The sequence below is a fragment of the Sinocyclocheilus anshuiensis genome, unplaced genomic scaffold (assembly GCF_001515605.1).
Source record: "Sinocyclocheilus anshuiensis isolate Anshui unplaced genomic scaffold, SAMN03320099.WGS_v1.1 scaffold1155, whole genome shotgun sequence".
NCBI classification, from domain to species: domain Eukaryota; kingdom Metazoa; phylum Chordata; class Actinopteri; order Cypriniformes; family Cyprinidae; genus Sinocyclocheilus; species Sinocyclocheilus anshuiensis.
Genome location: NW_015542398.1, coordinates 458,370 through 482,369, shown reverse-complemented (window position 1 = coordinate 482,369; position 24,000 = coordinate 458,370). Strand labels below are relative to the sequence as shown.

The 24,000-nt window shown below is 36.3% G+C and overlaps 1 protein-coding gene across 1 annotated transcript in view; it reads right to left on the bottom strand.

Annotated features, from left to right (window-relative positions):
* Positions 1 to 2,562: 2,562 nt before the first annotated feature.
* LOC107692863 (methyltransferase-like protein 13) overlaps positions 2,563 to 24,000 on the bottom strand; it is a 61,350-nt gene continuing 39,912 nt past the window's right edge. The window contains 3 exon segments of the mRNA XM_074187027.1: positions 2,563 to 2,685; positions 6,723 to 6,981; positions 6,983 to 7,014. Of these exon segments, the coding sequence (XP_074043128.1) occupies positions 2,563 to 2,685; positions 6,723 to 6,981; positions 6,983 to 7,014 (414 nt within the window).

Below are 24,000 nucleotides of genomic sequence, written 5' to 3'. Positions count from 1 at the left end.
TCTTCAGGTTTGGACTGACATGATGTGAGTAAATGATAGCAGAATGTTTATTTTGAGGTGAACGTTCCCTTTAAAAGAAGATGTGGCACCTTAAAATCATGCTAGCCAGTTAACAGACCAGGTAAAAACACACTCAGAATGTTAGTGGTGGTGATTTCAGATTCTTTTTCTATCAAGGTTCTTCATTTAAGCTGAATATTGTTTCTACACTGCTTGGATAAAGCCATATGCTGCTTCCTGTTTACACCGAACATTTTACAGCAAGATTGATGTTTTTCTTCACACACAGTCAGACACACATCTCCGAAACAATGTGCGCGTTTCAACCGAAAGAGAATCAGTGGCTTTTATCCGTGATCTGTGCCGTCAAGCGCCCATGAGTGGCCTTTGGGTCAGCTGTCCGGTGTGTGCAATGAGGCTCAGGATCCATCTGGAAACAAGTCAGGCTCACCTAAATCAATTTAAACTCCAATAGTCATCCAATCCTGATAACGTTCTATAACTCCAGTTGACCCAAGCTCAAGTTTGGCCACTAAAATTTCCAAACGATTTTCAGATGATCAATCGCAGTTTAACCTCAGCGTTTACCACAGACTCCCGTCATCTGTGCATGTTTATTCTCAAGGCTCGACGAGGTCTTTGCACAGCAGAAAGTCCATCAGACAGTCACTCAAGCGCAGTCAAGGACACTCAGCTTCACCATCTCAGTCTATTAATACACCTTCATGGCTGTTGCAGTGTTCCTGAACGGCTCTAATGCCCAGGGGAATCCTTACCGCTTCACACAGGCTGCTCAGAGCTGGAGATTACTGATACACTATCTGAACAGACAGGCGGCCCGCGGCAGCTCTGGAGTGACTGAGCGACACTGTGGCCTGACCCAATATGGAAAGCATATAATGCTCGGCAGATAATGACAGCGTGATAAAGGAAGAAAAAGGGAGAGATGACATTCCAAGATTCTCAAAGAATGAGCTCTCTGCCGGAAGAAATTAAAAGCGAAAAAGTGACAAAGACATTTTATTTAAATGCATTGTCCTCGATTCATCCCAGCTTGTGGCTCTCGGTTGGTGCTACTGGTGCTACTGATCTCCCTCATTAGAGATAATAGCATATATATTTTTTTGCAGTAAATCCTCATTTAACGCCACTGTGAGTCAAAGTGTAAGTGTTTGAACTGACTCGTACAAAATATGCGCAGATTCACATTCAGCCACACAGAAATTGATGTCACTGTCATACAGCAAAACCAAATACTCATATTTTGGGCATTTTCTACTTTTAAAAGGCATTGTAGAGATACAACAGGAATTGATGAGCAAAAGATGATTCGAATGGCATCTGGAAATGTTGCAAACCAGATTCTGGATATACATCCTTGTTGGTTGTAGTATAACATTCCTGTCAACCAATCATGTTTTAGTATTGGGTTTAGGGATTGGCTTGGGACTGACTTAACATTCTTATGATCATCCTATCATTTCGCTTTGAGTTTAGGAGTAGCTCATGGAATAGGAATAAGAATGAGATTTCAGAATCTGCAGCTCATCATAAAATAACTTTATATGTTGTGCCACTATGCAATTAAAGAGAAACTTGTGAACATCCCAGAAATTACCTGAAATCCCCACTATCCTGAATATACAGCAGTTGAATTTGAATTGAATTGGCCACACCACACAGGAAGCTGAATTGGAAATGACAGAAAGAGACATTTATTGGATTGCAATTCAGAGAAATACAACACAGATAATGCATTGTTGGAGTTCCAATTTGGCATTCAACCTTCAAACACAAGTTTGAAGAAAGCCAACACAAGCAAACTACAGATTCATTCATCCAAAAACCAATCCATACATCCATACATCCAAAATCAATTCATCCATCCATTCAAAACCAGACCCAGAACAACATTACAAAACAAAACACATCAAAAACACATTAAAAGCAAACAAGTTGACTTAAACCAAAAACTACCAACATTCTTTAAACTAAAGCTATAGACTAATATATCATATTTACCAGATTAAAAAGATGGCACTATTTGACAATATTTAAAATATGTGGCAATTTTTGACCATATTCTGCATCATCAGAGACTTTTATACAAGCTGTAGTTCACCCTTATGTCAGTGCCAAAATTGATTTTGAGAAAATAATGTAAAGTATAATAAAGTTGTAAATATTACATACTGCAAATATGTAAACATTCATGTTGTGTTATCATTAAATCATACATATATATCAGCATTATATTGCTTACACAGCTCTCTTGAGATCGGCTTGGGCTACTGAAAAAAAAACATCAGTTTAAAACTACATTACAATTTAATTTAGATTTTTTGACTCATAGCATAACCCTGCACATAATGGAGAGATACTTCACCGAGGAAAACAGAGTTAGGTCAAATGTTTTTATTAAAAGAATGAAATCAATCAGACTGTGCTGCCCTCTACATCAAAAATGCCCCCTGCTTTAACCTTACACCAAACACACACACACACACACCTCTGTCCGTAATGTAGCTTAGTGCAATGTTTACCCTAGTGTTGTCAGCGGAGCTAGCAGGGGTTTATGTGTCTGCTTTCAATACCACGGCCTATGTTGTTGCTGCCACTGCTGGATGATGATGTAATGGTGTGTCCTGACCCCTCCCCCTGCTGAACAACAGCACGCATTTGTCCCTACAGAAACATGAGCTTTGACGAACAGGCGGATCTGTCTTTGATAAATGATATTGAAGGGTCAAATGGTCATTTCTGATTCTTTTCTTGTGTGCACAGTGACTAATGAAAATAATCTGTCTGTAAACTAGAGACAGGGATGCACCACAGGGGTCAAGAATTGGCAGGTTAGCCTGGTCTGGCTAGCCCCTGCTGGTATGTCGTAACTACACCATCTGTACCCAAAAAGCTAATTTCTCCACTGACAACCATCAGGGATGGGCAGTATTTCAGATACATGTATTTAAAATATGTATTTGAAATACAAAATACTGTTTTGTATTTAAAAGCCTTTGGAAAAAAATCAAATGTATTTTGTATTTAAATACATTTAAGATTAGTATTTTTGTATTTTCAAAATACATAAAATACTTTGTGCCAGTCAACCTCTTTATTGGGGTGCTGATTTCGTTCATCAACTAGTTCAGACATGCCCCCTCCCCCCAACATTCATCACGTGAGCTGCAGCTGTACAGCTCCATCCAGCATTGAGTGAGCGACTTTTCTGGAATAAGATAAGGTGAGGATGTCATGGTCAACTGTACTTGTTGATTAAAGTTAAAATAGTGCATCATTCAGATTTGCCTTCAGTTAACATGAAAGAAGAAAAGAGCACTGAATAGTGTTAGCCAATCAGTTTTGATAGTTAATCGGTTGTTGTTATTTTATCAACTAGCTTGTCAAATGTGTTTAAAGTATTACTGCATGTTAGGCCTGGGTGATATGACAAACCATATCGTGGCGATAATATAAAGTGTGAATCGACTGAACTTTTTCTAAATCATTTACATAGATAGCCCTATTGGGGTAAGCGAATATATCCGTGCAGCTTTTAGTGGGCAGGAATTATTGGAACGTTGGAGTGGAAAAAGAAGCATGAATGAATGAGCAATACAATGTGATGTGCTTGGTGCAGAGTGGAACGTCGACAAGTAGGCCTACACTTTTGACTTAAAGGGATAGTTCACCCAAAAATGAAAATTCTGTCATTAATTACTCACCATCATGTCGTTTCAAACCTGTAAGACACCATGTGACATCAGGGGTTCAACCGCAATTTTACGAAGCTACGAGAATACTTTTTGTGCGCAAAAGAAGAAACAAAAACGACTTTATTCAACAAATCGTCTCTTCCGCGTCACCCTGTAGCGCCATTTTGGAGAGTATCTGCTGGATGTAAACAGCATATGCTGTTCTGTGTCAGCTGCGTCACATGGATACGCTGTTTTCGTTCAAATCAAATCACAACAACATAGGAAACAGATCAGGCGTTGTATTGCTGTCTGTGCAGGGTCAGACAGCTCTCAGATTCCATCAAAAATATCTTAATTTGTGTTCCGAAGATGAACGAAGGTCTTATGCATTTGAAACGACATGAGGGTTAGTAATTAATTTTTAGGTGAATTAACCCTTTGAAGGACCTTTCACACGGGACGTGGCAAGCGGTGGAATCACCGCGCAGCTCACGATTTCTGTCGTAGTGGAAGTGTTTTGTGCAGTTGAAGCCTTGTTTATACTTTCGACTGGCTTTACGCCACGAACCTGCTGACTGCCCGCACCTCCCTAAACGGACAAGGCTTTTATACTTGATGTGCTCGCCGTTGTATAATTCTGTGAAATGACAGGGGGCGACTCGGAGTAAGTGCTCTCCAACCAACAGAAAGCAGCAGTGGGAGGAAGTAGCTTGCCGAGTAGTTTGTCAAACAGTCGTTTCGTGAGAAGTTTGTGAATAAATGGATTTTTTCACATATAAACTGATTAGGTTGTGGGTAATTTTGGAGGAAACGTGTGAAAATGTTTTTGAGTACACTTCTTAAACCCACACTAAAGAATTCAAAGAATCGTGTAAAATGCAGTAAACTTGAGATTATGATTTGTGACATTAGACCAAACCATATGAATATGATAACATATGTATAACACTAAATTAAATAATGCTTTCTTATGTTTTTTTTTTATTCATTAAACATTTTCTTTTAATTAATGTTTGTATTTAACATGGACCATTACTTTATTCATTATTTATGATATTGCAGGCTCATTTTGTAAATGTAAGCATTTTAAATTTTAGACATGCAAACTTGGTGCTCAATGAAAAATGTGTCACATTTACAAAATCAGGTGATTGTGTTCATCCATCCACCCATCCCATCCAAATGTATGTTTATGTAGAGACAAAATAATTGTTAATCACTGTCTGCCATCAACAATTTAATTTGTGAAGACACTGATGAATGGTTCTTCACAAAAAATCTTAAATTAATTCTAATTTTAAAATTTACATTTTAGATAAACTTTCTCATTTGAATAAACTTTATATACAACAAAATAAACTTAAAATGAAATAAATATGGCTTTTTTTTCTGGTAGTTTTGTATTTCCTACAGGGTAGGGGAAGGGAAGAGGTATGTAAAATGAAAACAAACGTTTCTAAGCAGTTGTACACATCGAAACGTGTGTTCCCAGGTGAAAAAGACGTAGTATTAAATGTATTAAAAATATCAAGCTTCACGCCTTTATTTTATAATATATATTTCTGAAATTCCCACAAGGATTTCAACATCATATATGACAAAAACTAAAAACTTGCGTTTACTTGTTTAAATTCAAACAGCACACTGACTAAACCTGATTGGTTCCAGGGCTATTGAACGGCTCTGATTGGTTCGTATGATAATAAGTTTACCCCAGAGAGCTTCGCATATAAAATATGATGTGCGTGTAAATGCTACTGATATATGAATCACTACTAATTAATTGGTACATTGGTACACTTTTGCATTCAGAGCATCTTAGCAACCACCTAGCAACATTCTAAAAAGAACTCATGACACCTTGGCAACCACCCACAACATAGTGTGGGTTTAAATGTGTTTTGGTCTCTCCTGGTTCAAGAATAACTTTCCTCTATTTACTATAAAAATCCCAGTGTAACATTTCAATCTATGTTCACACTGGCACACAGAAGGCTGTTCTGAAATTCAGGCACCTTCCTCAAGTCTTAAAAATAGACGGTAATTACATTCCAGAGCTAAATTAAAAATAAATGATTTCTGGTTTATTAATGGCCTCCTCCGATTCACTGCAGCCATTCCTCATCCAAAAGAGCGCAGACACGTCTGTCATATTCTGGAACACAGCAGGGCTGTTTGTTTTCTGTCTGTCTGTTTATTTGTTGTTTGAGAAGCGTTTGTGACAGATTTGTCTCTGCACAAGTGTGCAGGTGTCAAGCACTCAACCTTGTCATACCAATCAAGACAATTGCACAGAGAAATAGGCCAGAGATAGAGTGACAGAGAAAGAGAAACTGCAGAACAGAGTAAAAATTCACATCAAAGCATCCTAAAAAAGCATAGTAAAAAAGTTTTTTTTTATATATATACAAGATACTTAAAAATAAATTGTTTAAAAGCATATAGTTGCTCCAAGTCCAAGTATTAAACCAACTCTAAACCAGTATAGAGTGGCGTAAAAGTCAAGCATGTCATTTCAAAATATTACAGGATCTCAGAGGGGAAGTTGCTGTGTTTTGTTTAATTTCAGAGCAATACTGTCCTTAACATAACCAAAAAAAAAAAAAGAGTAATCCTTTCCTCATGTAGTCAAGCAAACTGATAAAGTGATAGTTCACCCAAAAATTATATTTCTGTCATCATTTACTCAACCTCATGTTGTTGCAAGCCTGTATGACTTTCTTTCTTCCCTGGAACACATAAGTAAATGAAAGTGAATGGAGACGGGCCATTTCGAGCTCCAAAAACAACAATAACAACAACAACAACAAACAATTTTTTGTTCCACGAAAGAAATTAAATAAAATTAATTTGGAACAAAATGAGGGAGAGGAAATTATAATAATAATAATAATAATAATAATAATAATAAATAGAAGTGTATTTTTGGGTGAACTGTTCCTTTAAAGGATCGGAGCAGAAGAAAAAAATTATAAAAATCTGTACAACTTCTGTCAGCAGTCTTTTGATTGACAGGTGTTTGACATGTCCCTGTAATCCAATGTTATTCAGGAAGTCCTCAGAATCCACTTCCTGAAATTTTACTTCGGTGGGCGGGGCCTCAGCTTCCATGAGCAGTCTCCTCTCCAATGCAGCATCCTCTGGGCTAAGCTCCTCCCCTTTGGTGAGAACATACAGGAAGTAGTGAAAGCTGCTGCCATAGTGATAGTGCTTGATAGACCAGTTGTACTCTGCTCGAGCGTAGAGTCTCTTACGAAAATGTGGCTGCGCAAATGTGGCAGATGAAACGGCCACCAGGTTTTAAAACACGACTGACCTGTGGGGCAAAACAAATCATCTGATTATTATTATTACAATTAGATTACTGATAGAATAATTAGTTCCAAATAAATATCAACATTTTCTTTACTGTCATTTTTGATCAATTTAATGCATCCTTGCTAAATAAAATATTAATTTCTTACAAGAAAAAAGTCTTGCTGACCCCAAACTTTTGAACAGTAGTGTATATACAGTATACCAATGCCCATGAGCATGTTTGAGTGTTTGTGTACTGTATGTAAGTGAGTGTGCATCACGTGCCCCTGCCACCCATTCTTCATCTGCCTGAAGAAATGAATAATTCACTCCTCCAGGTGTCAACATGGAATCCGCCGAGAGTGTGAGAGAAGAGAGAATAGAAAGAGAAACTTCCACTGAGAACTTTAACAGGAATGAGAGTCGCACTTTCTTTCTCTCAGTTTGAAATAAATGTTTCTATGTTTAATGTCATCCAGTTACCTGATCATAACTTAATCCTAGATTAATGTACTCAAACTATGAGTTTTGATTCTTATAAGGATTAGTTCTTCCAAAAATTACAAAAAAGTATCATTAAAGCAGTCCATATGACCAAAACGTGGATAAAGATTCACTTAAAATCTTCCTGCTGTGTCTTAGTCAATTCAAATATGGCACGTCAAGATGTGTTGCATCAGGTTTGACGTCAACCAATCACATTTGGCTTCACTGACGTCAAACCTGGCATAGCACATCACATTTGAATTGAAAGCAAGCAGAGAGATTTGAGAACTATCTTCTACAAATAAAGCTTCAGTTTCTGTCTGTCCCAAAATTATCCTATGAAAACAGTAGGAAAATGTCACGTTTGAAAGACATCAGGGTGAGAAATAACAGAATTTCATCACTTTTCCTATTTCTTTATTTGTAAACGTAAGCAGATCTGCTTGCCCTCTGACAGTAAAAACAATCAGCCATGGTTGTGTCTCTTTACAGGCAACGTCCCATCATGAAACACAGTAAACATGACACTAAACAGTTTCTCCAGGGTGAAGTGCCAGATCTGTAGGCGAATCAGATGATCTCAGCTCATCGTTAGCAGCTGATGAGACTAATGATCAGGTTTATTGATCTCTCTCTGCCTCGAATTAATGACCCTCTGACACACACTGGGCCATCACCAAACCACTCTCAAGGTGAACACTAAACCCTGCATCACACACAATACAGCCATACGTCAATGCGCCTTTGTTCGTTGTTGTTTTTTTGCTTTGCTTTGACACAAAAAAACTTAAGAATGAATGGACGAGGTTAACAAAGAGAGAGGGTTTTCTTCAATAAAATCTGACCTCACAGGCAGCATTACTGTTGTCATTATAATAATTATCTCGCTCCACTTACTGTATCATAGGATAATGTCAGCATCACACACTTCCCACAATATGGGTCTTACAACAATTACATCTAACCTTCAGTTCAAAACACTCTGTTTAATGGTGAACTGCTCACTAAATCATGTTTCATCCAAAGCCATCATTACAGACACTAAAAAGCAGGTCATTTAAATCAATAACTATTAACATCTTTGTCTACATTGATCAATGAATCATTATTTATACACTGCTGTAAATGATCTGTTTTTTACTTAATATTAGTTTTATAGCCATCTGAAACAAGGGCCAAGAATACTGTGGCCTTGATTTAAAATGAATACTGTTATTAATATTAGTTTTATAATAGAAGTTGCTTCTACAAACACCTGATGACAGCCATATAACACAACCTCTAAAACGTTTGGGGCCTGTAAGAATTTATTTTTTGGTATTGAAAAAAAAGTCTCTTATGCTCACCTAGGCTGTATTTATTTGAAATAAAGTAAAACACTAAAACTGTAAAATATTATTACAATTTAAAATAACTGATTTTTATTTGAATGTATTTTAAAATGGAATTCAAGCTGAATTTTCAGCATCATTACAGTGTCACATGATCATTCAGAAATCATTCTATGCTGATTTGGTGCTTAAGAAACATTTTGTACTATTACAAATGTTGAAAACTGTCTAATATTTGTTGTGCTGTCTAATATCTTTGTGGAAACCATGATACATTTTTCAAGATTTTTAGATGAATTCTTAGACAAAAGATTCTTAGATGAACGTTCAAAAGATCAGCATTTATTATAAATAAAATTGTTTTGTCACTTTACATTTTCATTGTCACTTTCGGCCAATTGAATGCATCCTTGCTGAATAAAAGTATTCATTCAAAAAAAAATAATTTTTGAACAGTAGTGTAATATTCCATTCCCCTTTAAAAAAAAAAAAATCTGCATACAAACATGCTTCGATGCCAGTCGGCTGCATCCGAAAACTTAGGCAGCTGACTTGCTGCCTCACTGCCGTATGAGGCAATGACTTTGCAGGCAGTGTTTTTGCACGGCACCTCATGAAACTGTTTTCAGACAGGCTTCTGAGGCAGCGTAACGGTTTAATGATCTACAGCAAAATATAGAGAGCTTTGGTGATAACTAAGTGAATATTTAATTACTGCAATATTAATTTCTCGCTAGAAATGACATCAAAAGTGGAAAACGTTGATCAAAAACGTACATTTACACACAAACTGACCACCGATCACAACTTTCAGACGCCATCTTTATTTTTTAGCTTAACTGTCACAGAAAGGAATGCACAGGATTGTGGCATATCAAAGGCAGCAAAGGATACATTTATGTTGCCTTCAAAAATCGGCCAGATGAAGGCATCTCAGGAGACAGGAACTGAAGCTAACATTGAATTCGGACGTGCCTTGATGCCTTCCTACCTTGGAATGCGTCCGAAGAAGGCAGCATTTTTCAGTTTTCGGATGCAGCCATAATCTCCTTTTCTACAGCACAAGGGATAGTGGGAAATATTTAACTTTAAAAATCATGCATAAATCCATAATGAAACATTAAACATACCTGTATGATTTCGGCTGGACTAATCCTAGTCTTGCATACTAAATAGTACAGAATATTTAGTGTGGATAGTATATGTATTAGGCTGCAGCCCTTCTCTTGGTGCACTTTTTCAGGTGTTTTGTTTTGTTTTTAATTGGATGAAGAACTGCTGACGGCTGAAGAAACTTGCAAAAAAATAAATAAAATCGGCTGCAAATTGGCAAAGGCTGACGGGATTTGTGTGTGTATGCATGTGATAAAGAGTTTGTTGGGTAAGGTTTGTTATTTTGAAAGACACAAAAAAGTCAGTTTGCAGTGTTAAATTAAATAGTCTTAAGTTATGTCACAAAGCATGGCTTTCTACTTGCTCGTGAGTTGTATATGTTGCATTATATCTGCTAAAAGAGAATTAGCTTATAACTAAATTGTTGGCTCTTTTTTTTACAAAGCATAAAAGCATCTGCTAAAAAAATTCATGTACCTAAAAGCAACAAAACACCACTTTTGATTCCATGGGTTCTTTAATATCCAAGGAAGCCAACAGGCAGATATTGTCTATTATAAAGGGTCATATTTTACTTTTTTCAACCTAACTTAATGTTTCACACACAGACAATAAGAAAAAAACATTAAATTTAAATCAGCGCTACTTAATTTGCATGTGAGGTTGCGGAAACGTGTAATTTTATGACCTAGAATCTTCCTCCTGCGTGTTAGCAGCCAGAAAGTACTTTAACAAAGCAACTCCCAGCATCCTCCAGGGGCATTAGCAACAGCATGCTCTCGTCTTCATATCCTTGTCTGCTCTTTCTCTTCGCCGCCGTGAATGTCTCCTTTAAGGACCCTGAGCTCAAAGCCACCATCTGTCCAGCAGCGAAGAGCATGTATGTGTGTGTGTGTGTGTGTGTGTGTGTATGCGGACAGCCAACACACAGAATTGTGGACAGACTATAATGATGACACTCTGTAGCTGCAGCATTTCTAGTGTGCTAACAGCTGTCATACCAGTACTCAGCCCTCAGGGAATCGAGATCCTTTACGGCCACTGAGAGCTGCCAAATTCTATAGCAGACGCAATTATCAAACTAACAGTCTGTGAAAGCGCACAGGTGATGAGGTCATTTATTCATCCTTCCCCATTAAAGGTGAAGTGTGTTAATTATGCAATGTTAAAATGCTTCCTCCTATCCAATGTGCATCTCGTCAAAGGAATTACTGACGAAAATGCTCAGAAAGGTCTCATCAACAATAACAAAGATGAGTGATTCTCAACAATGTGCGTCAAGGTGATCATTAAAAACTTCATTAAAACACTGATGAAAATCGGAGGAGGAAACAAATAACAGCAAATAATATGCAAGTCTGGGCTCAGTAAGATGTTCTTTTTAAAGTAATGAATACTTTTTTCAGCAATGACGCACTAAATTGATCAAAAGTGACAGTAAAGGCATTTAAAATGTTACAAAATATTTCTACTTCAAATAAATGCGGTTATAAAACCTGAAAAAAAATGAAGTACAACTGTTTTCAGCGAGGATAATAATAATAATAAATGTTTCTTGAGTATCAAATCAGCATATTAGAAGGATTTCTAAAGGATCATGTGACACTGACGACTGTTGTAATGACTGCTGAAAATTCAGCTTTGTAATGAATAAATGATATTTTAAAGTAATAGAAAACAGTTATTTTAAATTGTTATAATACTTCACAATATTACTGTTTTTACTGTGTTTTTGATCAAATAAAAGCAGCCTTGGTAAGTAAATATCTTACTGACCTCAAACTTTTGTTAGTTTAGATTCACAAACAAGAAAAATCTAGAAATAACATGATTTTTTCAAATAATCCAACAGCAGTCAATAAAATCAGTGACTGCACTTAGCAGGCTGAACTTTTAAGGATTTTTAGTAAAAAAAAACAAAAAGAAACACAGAAATTAAAATTAACAATGCTGCTACCACAACTTTAGTCATTTGTAGGTTAATTTCACCACAAAAGTTTTTCAATAATCTCGACTAACCCGACACAGCAACAATAGCTTAACCAATTGTGCGAGTTTGGGGCAGAAAGATGAAGTGTTTGGGAAACGTTTTGACATACACAATCATTTTGCAATTTACTTTGGTGACATTAGTGGCACAAAAACGGAATACTTCAACTTTAAGGACATGATGCAGTCTCTTAAAAATAAGAGACATGTAATCAGTCTTTTCTTGCTTCTCTGCGGATATGATGTGAACTCGTTCACCTTTAAAAACTCTAGTGCTCTAAACAGTTCATCTTAACCAAATGCTTAGCTGTAGCAGAAATCCATGAGTCACTCATTCTGGCTAACGCCTCGATTAAAGACCAGATCACAATGTGTCTTTATGCAAAGAAGGTGCTGCTGTCTTTGGCCCACACCGCACAGCCATTGTTAATTAAGAGACTCAAAAACATTTCTCACCTTATTACCACTTTTTTTTTATCTGGTTGGACAGAACTGGCTTAAATGAATCACACTAGCCATCTGGATTGTAGATTACAAAGCAACCAACAGCAACTTTTATATGTTCAAAATGGCATAATACCATACTCGTTCTATCTCTAAAGTATGTGGTGTGTACAGTGCTCATAGTATGCAAATAGTATGCATATTTGGCTATGGAAATATTTTTTTCAATTCATTTTTCCCATTGGGATTTAAAAAAAATAAGTCTTTGTTAAAGCATTATGAAGCCATGAACCCAAACAGCTGTCTAAGAGGTGAATCACAAGTTAAAAAAGATTTTAAAAATTGGACAAAATTATTATTATTATTTTTGACAATTGCATCATTTGCGTTGATTCATGGAAGACATTGTTCCCTGCCAAGCGTTTTTGGCATGATTTACTTGCCGCAAATCACTCATTAGTGGAATTTTCTTCACAACATCACCAGTAAGTTTTACACAAGGAAATCTGCTGTTAAACATGAGTATTAATGCAAAATGTATTTCTAAATAGACAACTATTGATGCAAATTGAAAGTATGTGACAAAGTAGCATTTTTGCTATTCAAAAGATTTTGAACTGCATACTGAATCACATACAATTCCAAGTACAGTATATACTGCAATATGTGCACTCTTATGTTGTGAACTCCTCTCGGGTTTTGTCCTAATTGGTTGGTGCAGGCCGTGGGTCCCAGCATCAGAGCAGTTTGCTAGACTTGCTCCTGCTCTGATAAAACTGCACTCAGCGTCAGCGTGTCTGATTTGGCCGCAGCCAGGAAGCCTGTGACCTGGATTTTGAAATGAGGGGTTTTGCGCTGCAATGCCTAATTGCAGAATTTACACTACTCATGCCCATGAGAGATAAACATGACACTCTTTTACGGTTATTTGCTGTTGCTTTGATTTAATAAATGTAGAATTAACTGTGTGATTTACCATGTTTAGGGCATATTTCCTTTAATCAATTAATCTATGTATTTATCAGTCTGTCTGTCTATCATCTGTCTGTCTGTTTGGTTTTCTGTCTGCCTGCCCGCCTTAATCTCTATCACTATCACTCACATGTAAGATAACTAACACTTGTTGATGGCATGTACTCTACATCAGTTCTTGATCTCGACAGCAGTGCCAGTCCCTGCTGAAATAAGAGTCTGTTGTATAGCCTGAGTTTATGAACACTGATTAGCTTTGCTGCAGTGGAGCTGCTTTCTGCGTGTCTCTTGTGAAGTAAACCATCATTTAGACTGAACTCAAATGATCAACTTCCGCAGCGTGTGTTCGTGTAAATACAAAGTGGTTAGTAAGCACATCATGAGAGATTATCAAACTCCCAGAGCTTTCAGAGAAGTTGTCCTACCTGCTGGCATCGAGGCTGGCATCGAGCTCTGATTAGGTGTTTCTAACGCCGCCATACTTTAGGGACAAAATCGCTCAGGTTACAGTAGCTAAACTTGCCAAAACTTTTATAGACATCCTCAAAATGAGAGGAGGTTTATAAAGAACATTCGGAATGGAATACTAAAGTACTGCTTATTCCTGAGTAGCATATACTATCTCCTATTTTGTAACAATAATGTGAAACTGTATGCACAAAGAACAAACATTTCAAACAATACATCCTATGTTGTTCTTGCATGACCTCACAGTTATGCTCTAAGAAATAAATATGATTATTTAGCATTTTTTAAACAATTTTGTGTAAAAAGCCCTACCTCTTAATAAGCCAAGAAAGAGCCCATAATACTGCTAGTTCATTTGTCACACTGGAAATAAAAAGTCAAGTTAAAGTGTTAGTTCACCCAAAAATAAAAATTAGGCTGTGCTTTACTCACCCCAAAGCCATCCTAGGTGTATATGACTTTCTTCTTTCAGACGAATCCAGTCGGAGTTATATTAAAAATTGTCTTTGATCTTTCAAGCTGTTTAATGCCACTCAGCAGGTGCTGTATGCATCAGTCCAAAAGAAGTTAAATAAAAAGAGCCCATCCATTTAAAAAAAACTTGTGAAAACCAATGTTTGTTTACAGGATCAAAGGAAGCAACGTTTCCTTACTTCAGCAAAGGAAACCCAGCCTCCTCTTGGCTTATATCGAAATCCTCTGACATTCTTTACAAATCCTCATTTTGTACTTCTAAATAGGGACCGTTGTTTTGTTTTCGATCTCTCCCCTGCGCTTCCGCTTTCGTCACTTCTGAGTGGTGCATGCGCAAAGCCGACCTCATACGTCATCTGCAAGGAACTGCTTCCAGTGTACAACAGTGAGCGCAAGCTAGATTAGTGACCGTTGTTTTGTTTTGATCTCTCCGCTGCGCTTCCGCGTGCGTCACTTCTGAGCGGCGCATGTGCAAAGCTGAACTGATACGTCATTCCCCCGGAACTGCTTCTGTTTACAACAGTGAGCGCAAGCTAGATTCAAGTGATTATTACGTTTTGAATATGGATATTTTTCTTACAAAAACGCATCGATTCGCTACAAGAGGCCTTTGTTCACCCCCCAGAGCCATGTGAGAGACTTTTTTTATGGATGGGCGCTTTTTATTTCACTTCTTTTGGACTGAAGCACTGCAACACCTGCTGACTGCAATGATAGAGTTTGGAATAGCCAGGACAATTTGTTATATAACTCAGACTGGATTCGTCTGAAAGAAGAAAGTCATATACACCTAGGATGGCTCTGGGGTGAGTAAAACACAGCCTAATTTTCATTTTTGGGTGAACTAACCCTTTAAGTGCATTGGATTAGGCGAGATAGTATTTTCTGTAGAAATTAAATACACACATGCCGCATGTTTCAGATTGAATGTTGTTTTACATGCGAGCAGCTGATGATCCAGTGTTTTCAGTGTCTCAGGGCAGCTCGGTTCACAGTAAATGCTGCTCCACACAAGCTCATCTCTGCATCTGCTCTGAGTTTGTGTTACTTATAATGTGCATTTGGGTTGCAACATACACCAAAATCATCTTGTCGAAGTTCTGGAATGAGAATCATTTATACATCTGTCACCAAAAATGGAGAAGCTTTAAAGTCTCCCTGTGTTTTTTTCCCATCAAAATAAAAGCTTGATTGTTTAACATTTAAAAATGAAATTACATTTAAAAAATGAAATTACTTCAAGAGTGTTATTATTATATTATTTTTCTTAAATACTCAATATTTTATTTTACAGTGAAATGTTACAATAGTAGTATTAAAATAATTACAATAACTTTGTTTACTTTTTTTTATTATTTGATAGTTATATTGTATATAATCACAACATTTTGGCCAAATTGTGCAGTCCTACAAACGGTGTTGCAAATGGTAACACTTTACAATAAGGTTCCATTTGTTAACTATACTTAATGCATTAAAGGGGTCATATGATGCTGCTAAAAAGAACATTATTTTGTGTATTTGGTGTAATGAAATGTGTTTATGCGGTTTAAAGTTAAAAAACACATTATTTTCCACATACTGTACATTATTGTTTCTCCTCTATGCCCTGCCTTTTTGAAACGCGTCGATTTTTACAAAGCTCATCAGTCTGAAAAAGCGAGGTGTGCTCTGATTGGCCAGCTATCCAGTGCGTTGTGATTGGCCGAATACCTCAAGCGTGAGACGGAAATGTTACGCCCCTCACATACTGTTGATGCCGTGTCCCGGTGCGACGAGACAAAACATTGCCATTAAATAACATTAATAGATACAACTTTTGATTTTAATAATGTATTAGTAAATGCTGGAATCAACATTTAAATGCTTTACAAGTATTTTTCATTGTTAGTTTATGTTGACTAATGTAGTTAACTAATGTTAACAAATGGAACCTTATTGTAAAGTGTTACAAAAAAAATGTATTTTAAATTGCAATCTTTAATCGGCAAAATCGCAATTAGAGTTTTCCTTAAATTGTGCAGCCCTAATTCTCTGCAGTAAGGTCTGTTGCATAATGCACATTTTGGCAAATGCAGTCAATGCCTTTAAAATACACAAAGGTTTCTTATAAAAATCCCCTGTAGCAAGCAAGATAAATGTGTCTGAGTGAGCAAACGAATTTCCAGAACATTCTGAATTAAGGCATACTGAGAGCAAACCACATAAATTATACATTCATCACCCACAGATGCACATTATTGACTATGAGTGGCAGAATGCATGTTTGCGCATGTGTGCATATGTTTGTGTTCATTCATGCATATGTATGTGTTTGCACATCTGTCTGAGTGTGTGTATGGTGTTTAGTGTAGGCTGGGCGAGACTGGTACCACTGGCCTTTCGATAGATACGGCATACAAGATGCACACAGGTTCGAAAATCATTCATCAGTTTCCAGATCATCAATAATGGCTTGAATCTGTCTGTATTTGTGTTTTTAAAATCAGAGACATGGAGGTTTGGGTGGATGTTCTGCTGCCATGTGGTGGGATGCTTTAAGTATTTGTCTTTTATGAGCTCTTCAAATGACTTGGCTGAAAACATTTTCCCAAATCTCTGGCAATTTCCTACACAAGGTTGCCATGGAAATGAAAGTTTCTACACTGCAAAAAAAAAAAAAGTAATTTGTTTGGGTCATGATGTAACACACAAAAGAAGAGCGCATATTGTGTGAAATACTGTCTGTCTTTTACATGCATATACCTTTGAAATGGGCAATTTTGCATGTACATTGTACATAAAATTCAACCTGTATTTTTAGGGTTATATAAATAAAAGGCACGATTAAAAATTTCTATGTGATGTAACTGTCAACAAATCAGCAAAGTGCCCACATTCCATCAACACTTTACCCAAAATGCAGTCATTCTCACTAATGCATTCTCTAGTGAGAAACATCTTATCACATGGGCATGTGATTTCCTATTTATACTTCGTATGTCAACACCGATTTAACAGTGTTAAAACAGTAAGCAGCCTAGCTAGACAGTAGGCAGCCTTATAAGACATTTTCTTCTGGCCAAATTCAAAGGCGGCATTGTGAATAATTGTGCAGATAAGGCACAAAAAATCACCCAAGATAGTAGATGAAGTCAAGATAAATATGTATTATAAATGCATATAAATTTAATTTAATGCATAAATATACACTACTGTTCAAAGGTTTTGGGGTCAGTATTTTTTTTTTTAAATAAATTTACACTTTTTTCAGCAAGAATGCATTAAATTGATCAAAAGTGACAGCAGATACATTTACATTATTAAAAAAGATTTCTCTTTATTTTTAGATAAATGCTGTTCTTTTGAACGGTTCCATTCATCAAGGAACCCTGAAAAAATTATAATAAGAAGAAATGTTTCTTCAAATCTGCATATTAGAATGATTTCTGAAGGATCATGTGACACTGAGGACTGGAGTAATGATGCTGAAAATTCAGATTTGCATAACAGGAATGAATTACATTTTAAAATATATTAAAAGAGAAAATAGTTATTTTAAATTGAAATAATATTTCACAATATTACGGTTTTACCGTATTTTTGATCAAATAAATGCAGCCTTGGTGAGCATAGAGCTTTCTTTCAAAAATATATTTTTTCAAAATCTTACTTTTGAGATCTTGATCTTGACTTTTCAACTCTAGTGAATCTAATCAAAAACTGAGGATAGTTCATCCAAAAATAAATCTTTTGTCATTTACTCGAAACAACACAGGACTCCAATTTTTATTTATTTGTTAATAAATAAATACATTTTATTCCAATTTTCCTATCTTTTGTGTTCCACCATATAAAGTCAGTCATACAGGTTTGGACCAATATGACAGTGAGTAACCAACAACAGAATGTTCATTTCTGTGTGAAAATAAGGATGCTGTCTTATAAGTTATATGTAAGTAGTAGACAGCAAGGCATTTGACTAGGTTTTGGAACAGAGAAATTGTCGCTGCATTACAATAACGCTTTATGCATGTATTTCTTTATCGAACAAACAAGCTTTTTCTGATACAATTCACTGCAAAAAAAATGGCAGATCTATCTATTCTTCCCAATTCCCTCTTGCTCACAGCATCTTAAAAATAAGCGCACGCACACACACACACACACACACACACACACACACACACACACACCGTGGGTGTCAGACAGATTGTTTGTTCTAATTAATGAGCTGATCTATAAACCTGCAGAGTGTGGCACCCTCTAAAAAACCCCTGCCCACATACACACCCCCTATATAAACACACAAACAAGCAAACAGACAAACAGCCGCCGCCTACATATCTGCTTCACCCACTTCATCACAGATTCAAAAACACCACACGACCAAAACTATGTGAACATCCAATTATTCATTAAATAATTTCTAGGTAATTATCCCTGAACCTCTTGGAAAAATGTGACTACTGAAAAAGAAACTGAAAAAGAGCGAGGAAAAGGGTAGTCCTCTTGTACTACTACACCCCAAGAGGAATTAATACACTTACAGCTGCTAAAGGCACTAGGTAAATAGGGCAAAAGTAAGTGTGTGAGTGAGAGTGTGTGTGTTTGAGTGGATAACACCAAGTATATGGGGCAGTTTGTCTGGCAGCCCTGAGGCGGCAAAAACAATATCAATATTGATCTAATTTACTCTAATATGCTCCTCCTCATATTGTGAACGATTTATCGTCAGAACATGATGATTCCTAATGGATTGAGTCCACAAACTCTATCAACTCCTTTAGAATGAAGGTTATTTTATGCTATTTATTTATATAAATGTGCATTTATATATACGTGGAGGTTTTGATTTGAATTTAGAAGTCCTGATTTGTCCCTGACCAGGCCTGAAAAATTACAATTTTAAAATTCCCTGATATTTCCAATTCGCCCATGACTGTGGAAACTGTGGAAAAATTTGTCATTTTAATTTGCTTAATTTTTGTCAGTGAAAAGAAATCACGCACTACCATTCAAAGGTTTGGTGTCAGAATGATTTTTAAGTAAATAATATTCTTTCTTTTTTATATATATATTTGTATTTTTATAGGATTCATTAAATTGATCAAAAGTGACAGTAAAGATATTTATGAAGTTACAAAAGATTTCCATTTCAAATAAGTGCTGGAACCTTCTATTTATCAAAGAATCAAAAAGCACCATGGCTTCCACAAAAATATTAAGCAGCACAATTTTTTTTAACATTAATAACAAAGAAATGTTTCTTGAGCACCAAATCAGCATATTAGAATGATTTCTGAACCATCATGTGACACTAAAGACTAGAGTAATGGCTGCTGATATATCATATATTTAACAAAATATATTAAAATAGAAAAAAGCTATTATATATTCTTTATTTAAAAGCTTTTTATACATATTTATATTTAGGATTTTATTGTATTTTTGATCAAATAAATGCAGCCTTGGTGAGATTTCTTTTAAAAACATTCTTACTGACCCCAAGCTTTAAATTATGACGATATATAGAGACTGTTGGATCCTAGGAAAAAGTAAATCCACAGAATCTTAAAAATAAGCGCACGCACACACACACACACACACACACACACACACACACACACACACACCGTGGGTGTCAGACAGATTGTTTGTTCTAATTAATGAGCTGATCTATAAACCTGCAGAGTGTGGCACCCTCTAAAAAACCCCTGCCCACATACACACCCCCTATATAAACACACAAACAAGCAAACAGACAAACAGCCGCCGCCTACATATCTGCTTCACCCACTTCATCACAGATTCAAAAACACCACACGACCAAAACTATGTGAACATCCAATTATTCATTAAATAATTTCTAGGTAATTATCCCTGAACCTCTTGGAAAAATGTGACTACTGAAAAAGAAACTGAAAAAGAGCGAGGAAAAGGGTAGTCCTCTTGTACTACTACACCCCAAGAGGAATTAATACACTTACAGCTGCTAAAGGCACTAGGTAAATAGGGCAAAAGTAAGTGTGTGAGTGAGAGTGTGTGTGTTTGAGTGGATAACACCAAGTATATGGGGCAGTTTGTCTGGCAGCCCTGAGGCGGCAAAAACAATATCAATATTGATCTAATTTACTCTAATATGCTCCTCCTCATATTGTGAACGATTTATCGTCAGAACATGATGATTCCTAATGGATTGAGTCCACAAACTCTATCAACTCCTTTAGAATGAAGGTTATTTTATGCTATTTATTTATATAAATGTGCATTTATATATACGTGGAGGTTTTGATTTGAATTTAGAAGTCCTGATTTGTCCCTGACCAGGCCTGAAAAATTACAATTTTAAAATTCCCTGATATTTCCAATTCGCCCATGACTGTGGAAACTGTGGAAAAATTTGTCATTTTAATTTGCTTAATTTTTGTCAGTGAAAAGAAATCACACACTACCATTCAAAGGTTTGGTGTCAGAATGATTTTTAAGTAAATAATATTCTTTCTTTTTTATATATATATTTGTATTTTTATAGGATTCATTAAATTGATCAAAAGTGACAGTAAAGATATTTATGAAGTTACAAAAGATTTCCATTTCAAATAAGTGCTGGAACCTTCTATTTATCAAAGAATCAAAAAGCACCATGGCTTCCACAAAAATATTAAGCAGCACAATTTTTTTTAACATTAATAACAAAGAAATGTTTCTTGAGCACCAAATCAGCATATTAGAATGATTTCTGAACCATCATGTGACACTAAAGACTAGAGTAATGGCTGCTGATATATCATATATTTAACAAAATATATTAAAATAGAAAAAAGCTATTATATATTCTTTATTTAAAAGCTTTTTATACATATTTATATTTAGGATTTTATTGTATTTTTGATCAAATAAATGCAGCCTTGGTGAGATTTCTTTTAAAAACATTCTTACTGACCCCAAGCTTTAAATTATGACGATATATAGAGACTGTTGGATCCTAGGAAAAAGTAAATCCTCTTTCAAGTGAGAAGGGAAGCTGTAATTGATCTCAAACTTTCTCTGTACATACACACACACACACACACATGCAAACAACATTCTGTATGAAGCTTACTCAAACACACTACACAGAAACATTTAAGATGATTTATTCTAATACCAAAGCAAAGCAGCAGCTGTTTTTGCACCTCCTGACATGGTGGAAACACATTTCATTTAGTAACTATTTACACAACTTGTTGACAAACAGCTTGACTATTGATTTATTGGCAAAATAAGTTACAGCATACGATCCAACACAGATCTGCCAGAACACAAGGTGGTCTCCCTGGAAACTGTTTATCTATAAACCTCAACACAGACGATGCTTGATAACGACCTGTTTGCTATCACCACTGCAGAGAGAGAGAGAGCGAGAGAGAGAGAGAGAATGTGAACTCCAAGCCATATCTGTATGGAAAACCCTTTCTGGGAACCAAGGTTCCACTTCGAAGCCATGAATAAATATAGCCCGAAACATCCAGCCAAACACTCTGAATATGGTCTGCCTTTCTCTTTCACACACAATGTTGTCAGTAGAGCTTTTCAAAGCTGTCATGATAAAAACTAATTAAACAACATGACTATGCGTCTGGAGTCTGGTGACCTGCTTTAATCTGCACTGGGAACTTCAGACGTAACCGCTGGTCTGGGAGCAGCGTATCTGGCCATGTTATTCCGATGTGAGCATGAGAAACTGTGTCAGGCTGATTTCAGATCAGTCATGAAACATCAATATCCCTGACTCATGCTAATCAAAGCTGATTTACTATAACCGGACTCCTGTTAACAGATTAGGCATCTATTCTTTGCCACACAACTGTGTGAATTTCCAAACATCAAGCAAAATATCCCAATACACGCTCTCTCTTTTTGGCTGCACGTCGCAGGAGGGCTTCTGGGTTTCCCCCTGTGTTGTCCTGTGATGGATCGTGGATGGTATTTTCCATTCCAGCAGGTCCCAGTCACGCAAACCCCCTTGCTATCGCTCTCTCTCTCTCTCTCACACACACTCTTTAAATATATGATATATGTAGAAATAATTTTTACATTAGTTTTAAATAAACTGTTTTTAAATAAATATCAAATTTTATTTAAAAACCTGTTCATACCAGTTAAAGATGATCACAGAGGTTTTTTGTATGTGGTAGCTGGTTTGTATCTATATTTCTCTTAATTAACAGTTTTAGATAAAAAAAATAATTTTGCTTTTCCAGTACAGGGATGAAAAAAGATAATCTGAGGGGTCAAATGTCATATGCTACTATGACCTAGACCTGAACACCTGCTGGGTTTGATCTTTGCCATCAGATTATCATGATGTCAGCTATGGTACGCTGCAGGATTTACAGACAATGAAAACATCTGGACTGCAATCCAAAGCCTCTGCTGAGTTGCCATTGAATTTACCAAAAAAGTGAATCATAACTTTAAAATCTGACACTCTGAATCTTTTACAATCTTGAAATTAGTTTTTAGCATTATCTGCTGAAAATAAGATTAGCACAGTGGCTTCTCTTGACCTCTGACCTCAGTTAAAACTATGCTGACACTTCCCTTGAGCTTTGCCAAATAAGGGTGACAAAACAAGTGTTATATGTGTGTGTGTGTGAGAGAGAGAGTGTGTGTGTCAAAATCAGGCAAGTGTCTCAGATGCAACATTACTCACAGAAACCTCAGAGCCAGTTAGCATTTGTACTGCAAATAACATATACAAACTAGTGCAACTAAAATTGACTATTGAGTTGACTACAGTTATATACTACAGTACATTAAAAATTTACATATATATATTTGTAATGTTAATGGCCACTCGAAAAATTCAGAAATTTAAATTACAATTTCCTATATTATATCACAGATATTTTTGGAAGGTTCTTAAATTTTTGCTTTACATTTTGCTTGGGTCTTTTTCCCTGTCTATTGACTTATATGTCAGCTCAGGATGATAAATGACTGTGACTGTGTATATATATTTTAAATTAATTTTATACTTAATTAAATTAACAGGCCTTATTACATTTTACACATTTTATTTGCCTAAAAATGGCTTATTATTTGCCTTAAAATAACGTTACAGCCTAAGTTTGATTCCACAGCCTCTGCAGACACACAGGAATGAGGATTTGAATGAACATGTAAACATGTATGAACACCGACTTTAAATACCAATATATACACAAATAACCAGTTCAGTATAAAGCTGTTGATTCTCTGAACTCCTGATAGTGTGTCCTCTTGAGAAGTGGGAAATCAAACGGGATGAGCTTGTTTTTGCTTATAATTAAGATTTCAGCGCTCACAATCTGGGCACTAATACGAATCAAAGCAGACTGGGAAATCTGCTCAGTGATGGCAGCTGCCCCCTTGCTATCGCTCTCTCTCTCTCTCTCACACACACACACACACACACACACACATACACACATAAAGCTCAGTGACAGAACGTCCTTGGACGCTGACACAGGAGTCAAGTGACCCCGAGATTACCAAGTCTGGCAGACGCACACTGACGTGTGACAGTCACTCAGGAAAATGAATGGTCCTGGAATAAAGCCACAGAAGGGGAGAGAGAAAGATTAGGGAGGTGTGGAATAACCCCTGAGCCATAATTTTGACAGCTCTGACATCCATACATGGACTCACAGATGACTCGTATTATCACACTAACATCTCTTTGAACTACCAATGTATGCTGTAATGCTGAGCTATCTATCTAT